General features: G+C 31.5%; 1 protein-coding gene across 2 annotated transcripts; it reads right to left on the reverse strand.

Annotated features, from left to right (window-relative positions):
* Positions 1-1,633: 1,633 nt before the first annotated feature.
* Positions 1,634-5,374, reverse strand: LOC106330857 (bromodomain testis-specific protein). 2 transcript variants are annotated; one of them, XM_013769281.1, is made up of 8 exons: positions 5,271-5,374; positions 4,326-4,935; positions 4,156-4,233; positions 3,590-3,824; positions 2,977-3,055; positions 2,556-2,652; positions 2,075-2,464; positions 1,634-2,001 (listed from the first exon to the last, which is right to left on the reverse strand). In XM_013769281.1, the coding sequence occupies exons 2-8, from the start codon at positions 4,905-4,907 to the stop codon at positions 1,777-1,779; spliced, it is 1,686 nt and encodes a 561-aa protein (XP_013624735.1). In that variant the 5' UTR covers positions 4,908-4,935; positions 5,271-5,374; the 3' UTR covers positions 1,634-1,776. The 2 variants fall into 2 exon arrangements, with proteins under 2 accessions (XP_013624735.1, XP_013624786.1); XM_013769332.1 differs by having other exon boundaries at positions 5,143-5,349.
* Between the last annotated feature and the right edge of the window lie 5,130 nt (positions 5,375-10,504).

The following is a 10,504-nucleotide window of genomic DNA, read 5'->3' on the forward strand; positions in this document are numbered from 1 at the left end:
TGCATGTGTGTCATATCTGGCTATTTACTACCCTCAAGATATCATAAATAAATTGTAAAAATCATTTTCTAAATTCTTGTGAATACAAAGTATAATAATTTGAGTCTCTCCTGAATTATATGGGATAAGATCTGCAAACCTGTGGACAAAGGTGGACTGAATTTCCAAAAAACTAAGTATTTTAAACCTCAATATCCCTCCTAACTAGAGTACATAAAAGTAGTTAGTATCGTTATACAAAGCCACTGAAATTAGCAGCTCGAATTCTCTCTGCTATGGCTGGAAGAGTCGAAGGAATCTTGAAAAAAGGGGGAGGGGTTATGAGGTACATGAATGGATCAGGATTTAATATGATATTTTGAATTAATCCTTGGACCCCGGTGATGACCCTGAGACCTGCATTGCATAATGGCGTTTAATTTGATCCAACATCTGCTGTCAACCTATGTTGCACGGAAGCTTCATCGGATGTCCGCTTTCCGCTTCGGAACCGGAATCGGAATCAGAATCTTGTGGAAGCTTACAAAATCTCGCTTCCAAAACGCTTCTAAAATATTCTCTTTAAAAACACGTTTGAAGCTTACGATTCCGTTTTGGAATTACGCTTTCGTTCTTTAAAAAAGAACACAATGTCTTACATCAATAAAAATATAAAATTATAGTTTTTAATTTATATAAAATCCAAATTTTAATAGTATTGAATAGAGAACATAAATATACAGATATTAAAATTAATACTATAAATATCTTTATGCATTGAGATTTTTATTAAAGATAAATCATATATTCAAATATATTATGTCAATTAATTATAAAATATTAAAACTAATTAATACAATAATTTATTTTAAATGTAATTTATGTGTATTTTCATAGTTTTAATCTGAGTCATTTCAAAATTATTATAAATGAATAAATGCTTTATTTTAAATCTAAACCATATAATTTTATTTTTTTAAAAAAAATTGTATATATGTATATATATATATATATATATATATATATTTACGTTTCCAACACGTACCCGCTTCCTAATTTTTTTTAAAAATCTCGTTTCTGCGCTTCCATACGCTTCCGCGTACCCGTTTCCGTTTCCATGTAATATGTTTAAAAGAATTAGCATGTTTAATTTTCTTTGCTATGGTTTATGGTTTTTTTTAAAGAGGAGGCTTAATTCTCATTCGTTATTGTTGTGTTCTAAAAAATATGGCCATATACCACTAATATATTTTGTTATGTCACAATTATTATAACGTATTTATTGAATCGATGTTTTATGTTCTGTCATGTGATTGATAATCATTTGAATGGTATACCCTGTAAATCAATCAATGCATATTAATTTGGAAATTAATCTTGAAATTGAAAATGATTATCTTTTCCACTATAAGATGTGTACATTAACTTTGATTGGTTGAAAACAAGCAATCATGGTTTGGGAAGGAAAAAAAAACTCATTGGAAAGTCGCTTTCATGCTCTCGCATTAGTGCACTACACAACTTGACCCAACAATCAACTGGACAACTTTTAGACATTGTGTGGAATAGTTAAGTCAGTGCCTTAATTGACGTTTTATTCCCTTCTTATCGTCTCATGGCAGTCAAATCATTATGTAAAAGCGAATCCATTTTGTCTAAAAATTCATGAACAAATTGATGTTTCTGTTTTCAGTGAAAATAATCTTATGGTGTTTGACATTTGATGTATCAATCAAACGTATCTAAACAGGCAAAGCGAAGAACGATAGCTAAATACTTATGTTACATTGTGAATCCTTAACTACTACTTCTCATCAAGGCGTCCACTGCTTTGTGTAAGGAACTAGTACGATTTGAGCCTTCTGGACGTTTAAACAGTGAGTGAGGTCCGTTCCAGACAGAACTTTGATTGTTGCTTTTAGGAAAGATAGTCTCGCAAAGATTTAGCAGCTGAGGGTTTCTGAGTTGGAACTTCTCATGCATCTTAGCTCTCCATTGTTTACGCTCTAACTCCTGCAGCTCCTGCAATAATACAATTACTCTCAGTAGTGCTTGCTGCTTAATCAAAACATCATAATAAAAGCTCGGAGAGTACCTTCTGCTCCCGGAGTCGTTTTGCCTTGTCTTCCTCTTCATTCTGAGTTGATTTTGGACCTTCAACAGAAGCTAAAACAGCCAATTTCTCGGCAGCACTAGTCACGGGATCGTCACCAGTCTCTTCTGTCGATCTATCAATCGATTGAGTCTTATCCTCAACAGTCGGTTTAGTTTTAGTTTCAGTTTCCACCTCAAGGGTCTCCTCTTCCTCCACATTTTGTTTTTTATATTCACCAACTCTTTGTCTTTTTGCCACCGGACTATCTAGTTCCACGATTTCTGCTTTTCCTTGTCCAGTTTTGTTGTCAACATCAACATCCATGTCCTGCTCCTCACGCATATTAATAGATGAATTATCCACAGACAGACTTCTCACAGGTGAAGATTCCTTCAAGAAAGAAAGATATTTAGTTACAGCCAATAGAAGCCAAGTACCCGGGCTGTGTGCTCTCTTTGGATAAACAAAACACATTACTAACCTCTACTGCTCCAGAATTTCCTTGAGAACTATGACGTTCTCTTTTACGTCTCTTCAAAATACATACCGCACACATGCAATCACTCTTGTGATGCCTTCTGCAAAGCGAAAATAATGACTATCAAATGAAACTGAATCCCATCACAAATCCCAGTAATAAAGGACATCACAAGCTCCATATTACAATTGCAAAACGTATGAACTGGGCTACAGAAAACAGAATACAATTTGACAAAAAGGAAACCAAATTCAGCTAAAGGTTGGCTAAGATTGATTATGGTTAAGCAGATCTTGTTACAGTAGCTTTGCAAAAGATAACCTCTTGTCTATAAAACCTAGGAAGACTGATGAAACGTTGAAACCAAACTATGCTTATGAGTCCCCACGTATCATTAAGGAAAATAAAAGTTTCAAAGGCATACCCATGGCGCTTCTGGCTCTTCTGCTTGGATTGACTACCTTTGGAGGATGCATTTCCACCATCCTCTACTTGAGCATTCTCTGATCGTAAATCGAAGAAACCATATAAGTTAAACCGTAAGCTATATTACTCAGCCAAAGTGCATAGCTACAAGAAACAACGCAAGTACTGTACATTGTTAACAATTTCTTAGTATTGACATACCTTTTTTTTATAGTTTAATCAAAATCTTTATACATACATCTCTCCATCTGGATATTAATAAGATAACTAGAACTGAAAAGAATGCAAACTAGACGTAAGGCTAACGATTAACTCATCCATCTAACTGCTCTCGACGAAGAAATCAGATTTCAGAAATACAGTTTTAAAAAGGGTTCTTATTCCATTATGGTGGTTACTTCATTTTTTTAACTGTTAATGCATTTCAACAGTGACTTTCATTAGCTGGAATAAGCAAGCAATGACCCTTGTCAAAAGAACAAGATAATTCAAACGCAGAAGCTTCAAAATGTGTTCACAATGTCTACTTTATATGCCTAAGGGGAACCAGAAACGTAAAACTATACCTACCAATTTAACAATGCTAGAGAAGATTAAATTTTTAACAATACCTGCAGATTGCTCAGTGTACAATCCCGCGGCAGCCCAGTACTTCATGAAATTTTTCTTCACTCGCTTCATCAGGTCCACGATATAATCGCCTTTCTTATTGTACTTGGAACAGTTATTCCAGATGTACTGGACATCCTTGTAAACATCCTCAGAATTCATGTATATGTTGCCTTTTTCAAGATTACTGCATACTGTTCCAAAATCCATAGGTGTCTTGATAATATCGAAATAGTCCTAATTACATAACCCGAAAACAGCTAAACGTGTTAGACAACAATTCTGAAACCCCTTGACAAGCAAAGAAAAGATTTAAAAGATGGGACAAGTATTATTTCCTTCACATACTGAAGGAGAAAGATGAACCCCTACCCTAAGCTAAATAACAAGACTAGTAAATGTACTAAAGAAATTTTAAGTTGAGATCAAAATGATTTTCGTCTGTTTACAAGAAAACACACAGAACTATTTACCTATGAAGGGGATGAGCTTTTCACAAGCCAAAGTTGATATGTTCACAAAATGGCGGATATATTAAATAAAGATGAAGCTAATGGATCACACTTACAGGAATGCCAAGAGCTTCTGGGTCCACAGGAACATTAAAGGGATCAGCAGCTTCCATCTTCATAATCTTCTTGACCACCTAAGACAAATATGACACACACCATTAGGGTTGGTAATCAAGGTAAATTGTTCATTACCATAAAAAGAAGAAGAAACAAACAAGGTAGACACCGTAAGAGAATCTTCCAGTTCTTGCTTATTGTATGGCGAAATTTGATCAGTTTTCTTCTGAGAAGAAACGGGTGCACTTTCTGGTTCAAGCTTCTTGACTTGAGAAGTCTCATCAGGCGTCTTCGTCTCCTTATCAAGTACAACTGCCTCTTGGGGCTTCACGGCAGTATCAACAGCAGTCTTCTCAGAAACAGAGCTAGATCCATCAACCGCCTTCCAGGACTTGATCTTAATACCTTTCATCTTCCTATAAACGTTGAGAACTGGTTTTCGCTCAGGCAAACGAGGAGGAACAGGATCCTCTTTTTTCTCAACAGGTTTCTCAGACTCAGCTTGAGGACTAGTCAAGGGAACATCAGGTTCAGGTGCTTTCGAGGTCTTCAGTTTAACCTTAACACGCCCCACAGACTTAACCGGATCTACACTAGGTGAATTGTCAGGTGCATCAACCTCCCTTTTACTCTTCTCACACTCAGCCGAACTTTGCTCAGAGTCACTGTTTTCAACTGACTCATTCAAAGTCTCTGCTTCAGTGGACTTTTTAGACTTGTTCCCTTTCTTATGTCCTCCCTTACGCTTCATCGTCTAACAACACAGCTACGAGAGACTCCTGCAAAAAAAAAAAATACAAAATTCTTTAAAGCTCAAACAATCAAGGAGATTCACGTTGGACCCAGACCCCACTAGATTAGATTATCCAAATTGCAGACGAAGAACACAAACAATTTGCAATCAAGAGATCCGATATATATGCTAATCATATCACAACAATGTAATCTAGCAATCGATTCAAAACAATCTTGAATCACTCACTAACCAAGGGAGGGCGAATCTGCCGAAGAAAACACTAGATCTAGGGCAAACCAGCAGAGAGGAGAATCTTGCGGGGGAAGAAGAAGAGGAAGAGGGAGATTCAAAAAGTTGGAGGGAAACAGAGATTTTTACCAAACAAACTTAATAGACTCGACGAGACCGAGCTTTCGACTTTCGACTTTCGACTTTCGACTTTCGACTTTCGACTCGTAACTCTTCGAGCGTCGCTTATTAGACCCCAGACGATTCGGTGCTTTTTTAGAGTTTTAAGAGCTTCCCTGCAGATTTAACACTTACGTCGTCGTTTTCACTAATGGGTTTGTTATGGGCCGAGCAGAAGAGCATATGCTCCAAATCCAGAACAAAACAAGAGTCAAAAGCTCAAATATGCAAAATTTTAATGGATTTTGGACGTTACAACCCCTCTTTGTAAAGTTTGTTTTGGGTAAAAACTCTTCGAACTAACTATTTTAATAAATTAAACTACCTGTCTACAATGCCGGTTTATAATTACCACTACTACAAGTAAATCTTTAGTTTATGAATTTTTTACTTTAAAGAAAACATAGTTGAGTTGTTTTTCCATTAAAGATCTAAAACTTTCAAAAATATGTAAAAATATAAAAATATTATTTAAAAATTAGCAACTTAAAATTTTAAAAGTAGCATTTTGAAAGTTTATGAAAATAGATGAGTTTGATTTATTTTGAAATCAACATTTATGTATAATTAAAATTAAAAAATCAGAAAATATAATAAAAAGTATCTAAAGATTTGCCGGTATTAGTGGTTCTTTTGACCGAGAGATAAACTAATTATTTAAAAATTTGTAACAAACATTTTCAAAATTAGCACTTCAAGTAAATTATGATGCATCGATGAAATAGATTTATTTTAAAATTCATATTATATGTGGGAGCTAAAACTCGCAACTAAAATTGTAGACATAAAAAAAAAAAAAACTAACTAGTTTAATGAATTAAACTATATGTCTACAATACCGATTATAATTACCACTACTACAGGTAAATCTTTAGTTTATGAATTTTTTACTATAAAAAAACATAGTTGAGTAGTTTTTCCATTAAAGATCTAAAAATTTCAAAAATATGTAAAAATATTTAAAAATTAGTAACTTAAAATTTTAAAAGTAGAATTTTGAAAGTTTATGCAAACAGATGAGTTTGATTTATTTTGAAATCAACATTTATGTGGAGTTTAGGATTCTAATAAATATATAAATAAATACTTCATTTTTAAAAAACAATTTTAATTATTTTTAATTTTTTTATGTTAACTAAATATAGTTAACTCATATAAGTTAACACAAATATATATATGTTAACTAATATTGAGCTTTAGAAACTTCATTATTCATTTAAGGATTTTCAATCATATCGCCAAGATTAACCAAGCAACCATCATCATAGCTGAAACTAATAGAAATAAATAAAAAATAGTATATTAGTTTTTCTTCAACTAATTAGACTTAACTAATAAAATAAACATCCAAAAAAAATTTAATAGAATTTTGTTCAGAAGATGCTGATAAAAAAATTACACCTTGATATGTCTTGATAAAAGACTTTCATGATAAGAACAATATTATCACATTTCACAGAACAATATATATCGTCAAATAATTCTGCTTGTCCAGCTCATAGTGTTGCTTATATTTCAATTTTACTATACAGAATAGAGTTTTTGTAGAAAAAAAAAAAGAAAAACTGAAATTGCTTAATGGAATTGGACTAATAATTCATAGAGAAAAAGTGCTACAGTTATGAATAGAAAAATATCTTCTTATCAATAAAGTTAAAGTAACTCTTCAGAAGACGGATGTAGTCTGACTATGAACATCAGCTTTTCATATTATTGATTTACCAATTACACATATGTAACAAAATAAGTTTATATATATATATATATATATATGTGTGTGTGTGTGTGTGTGTGTATAAATGCATGAATATTATTATCTAATTAATAGTTTCTTGTATCTTTAAGTTTAGTGAAATCTTTGTAGTTGAAATAAAAAAAAATTTCACAGAGTGTTTGAGGTAATGGTTGTTTCACACATATGCAGTTATTGTTTTCTCAATCACTCTTATCTGAAATTTATGATCGAAGACTTTATAGTTCTTACTGCAATCTTACACATTATAAATAGAAAATGTCGATAATAATTCCTTCACATAGTTCATCTCCAAACTTTTCAAGAAGAGAATGCGCACACAACCTTGATTGTATTTTCCTATATAATAAAATATCAATTTTAATAAGAAGTTACTCCCTCCGTTCGTAAATATAAAATGTTTTAGGTATTACACACTTATTAAGAAAGTTACCTTTTACATAAAAGTATCATTAAAATTATAAAATAAAAACTACTCAACCAATTACGAAAGAGAAATATTAAATTTGATTGGCTACACAGTTTTTGATTGTAATCCTTTATGTTACAAAAAAAAGAATAATTGTAATCCTTTTTGGATTATGATTTCTTAAACATAAAATTTACTATTTAAATAAGAAAGTTTATTATTATATGGAAATATTTGAAACACTTATTTTACATTTTTTGTTTAGATTTGAAGAAAAAAGAAAACTACAACTAAACACTTTTTAATAAAAAAATTTTGTAGAAGATTTTATAAAAGGATAATTACTATCAAATAAATTTTTAAAATTTTATATTTTCTTTTTGATTTTAGAAAACGAAAATTAGTACTAAGTAAATTACTATACAGATTTGTTTATTTTAAGAATTGTAAAAAGGAAAAAAAAATTTGAAAAAGGAAATTATTGTCAACTAAAAACTATCAAATAATCTTGGGGGATTTACTAAATATGACTCAAAACTTGATTTTGATTAGAAAAATATACCCAAACTTGAATCAAATGCAAAAGTAACCCAAAAGACATGCGAAATTACAGTTAACCCCTTGTGATCAAACAAAAAAACAGAACTCATTTTTACGAATATATCTCCGCTAAGTCTTCTGGATGACGTCCACGGAAGTCGTCTGATATATTTGATCTTAAAATAATTTATAAATTTTGTAAAAAAATATTTTGATAAGCGAAAAATTAAAATCATGTAATTATAATAAATGAAGATATAATAAAATTGAATTGTTTTCAACATAGAAGAGTGAAAGTAGTGAATCATGATATTTTTTTGTCTAGGGTTTGACAACATATGTTGTAGTATTGTATGTATTCTTAGGGTTAGATTTTGGAAATCTTAAATGTTTTTTTGAAAAATTAAATTTTTATCTACATGTGATTATTTATGTGTATAGTAAACATTTTTTAAGTTTAATTTGATTTTATGAAGTATTTAGTTAGTTAATTTAGTTTATGGATTATGTTTAGGGTCTAGACGACTAACATGTAAGTCTCCTGGGAAGTCTTCTAACTCCTATTAAAAATATTTTAGTTTTCCGCTAAAAATATTTTAGTTTTCCGCTAAAAATATTTTAGTTTCCCGCTAAAAATATTGAAGTCTTCTGGGCGACTTACAAGTAAGTCGTCTAGTAAGTCTGCTGATCAAAAATATTTAACCTTATTGGAATTTTTGTCTCCATATATAAAATTTTTTACACATTCTCTCTCCTCCTCTCAAATGGATGCAACAAAAATGGTATGTTCCTCATTCTAAAACTCTCCAACCTCTCTCTAATCTCTTTGAACTTATAAACATCAAACTTTAGATCAATTTATTGTTTTTGTCTCATGTCTTTCTCACTAATTTATCTTGTTTTGCAGGTTTTTCATCACATGGTTCTCATCTTTCACTCATTTAAAGGTAGATTTATTAATTTTAGATATGTATTTTTGGGTGTTCTATAATGGTAGATCTATCTAATATTCACTCATTTTCTCTGTTTTTAAGTCATTTGAACGTTTTTGGAGATGCAGGTTTTTCAGATCTGAATTTGGATATGCAGGTTTTTCAGATCTGGAAGACTTCTGGGCTAGAATACTTCCAGACGACTTCAAGGAAGTCTTCCAAACGACTTCCAGGAAGTCTTCTGACGGAGTCTTCTCCCATGTCTCTCTTTCATAATAGATCTAAGCGTTTTGATAAGTTCTTATGTTGATTTTTCTTCATTTGGTAACCTCATGTTGCATAAAATTCATATTTTTTCCCAAACTAAAACTATCTAAACCCACTCTAATCTCTTTGACTTGAAAACACTAAACTTTATATGAATTTTTCTGTTTTGTCTAATATCTTTCTCACTAATCTATCTTTTTGTTGCATGTTTTAATTAGATGGTTCTCATCTTCCACTTGGATATGTACTTTGTGTATTCTATAAAAGTATGTTTATCTAATTTTCCACTCATTTTCTCTGTTTTTAAGCCATTTGAACGTTTTTTGATATGATATGCAGGTTTTACAGATCAGTGTTTGATAAACATGTTAACACTTTTGAAAATTAAATAAACATATCTTAAAGTTACTTAACAAACTTACAAAAATTAACGTAGAAGACTTCCAATTAGCTAGAAACTTTACTAAGCATGAATGTTGGTAACCTTATAAATATCACCAATTAAGTTATAAATTTCATTCAGTAACCCCAATATTGACTAATATACATGAATTAAGAAAAAAAAGTTAAAAAGTCTTTATAGTTTTAGAGAAAATGAAAGTTTATTAAACATTGACGCAGACGACTTCCACTGAGTTCGTCTGGTAGACTTCTAGGAAGTCGTCCATTTAGGTTAGTTATGCAATTGATTTTTAACCTAGACGACTTACATGGAAGTCGTCTTTCTTTGTTTGTTAAAAAAAATCGAGACGACTTCCATGTAAGTCGTCTAAGGTAAACGGGTTAGTTTTGTATTTGACCAGATTGTGCCAGAAATTTGACTTTTCCTGGACGACTTACCCAGAAGTCGTCTGGACGAACATATCTGGAAAAAAAACTAATTTCATAGTTTCAACCAGTGAGATAACTTGTTTAGCACACAAAAGTCCTCTTCAATAATTTTAGAATCAAAATCTTGGTTTTTTTTTGGATGAATATGGAGAGAAAGTAAAGAGATGTTGTTTTTGGTTCATAAGAATTGAGAAAGAAAGAGTGTAAATCAATTTTTAGGTACATTAAGAGCTTTAAATTGGTTGTTCATGGTGGTTGGTGTATTGATGGCAATGACAATATTGTGAATATTGAGGAAGATGAGGGTGATAGAGTAAAATATGCATTTTCCAAAAAAAAAAAAACAAAAGTGCTGGCATTTTTCGTGAATAATCTGAACTTTGGGGGTGAAAAAGGCAAGTCAAAGTTCTAAAAAAACATGGGTTAGTTTTATGTTTGACTTCAAGTTTTGAGTCATATTTGCAAAAAGCCC

Source organism: Brassica oleracea, chromosome C1 (assembly GCF_000695525.1).
Source record: "Brassica oleracea var. oleracea cultivar TO1000 chromosome C1, BOL, whole genome shotgun sequence".
Lineage (NCBI taxonomy): Eukaryota > Viridiplantae > Streptophyta > Magnoliopsida > Brassicales > Brassicaceae > Brassica > Brassica oleracea.

Excerpts from the sequence above, each read along its gene's own strand:
- LOC106330857 (XM_013769281.1), bottom strand. The coding sequence starts at position 4,907 with ATGAAGCGTAAGGGAGGACATAAGAAAGGGAACAAGTCTAAAAAGTCC. Across the intron at positions 2,653-2,976 it reads AAGAGCCAGAAGCGCCATGG|AAGGCATCACAAGAGTGATT; the intron begins GTATGCCTTTGA and ends TTCGCTTTGCAG. Across the intron at positions 2,465-2,555 it reads GAAATTCTGGAGCAGTAGAG|GAATCTTCACCTGTGAGAAG; the intron begins GTTAGTAATGTG and ends TCTTTCTTGAAG.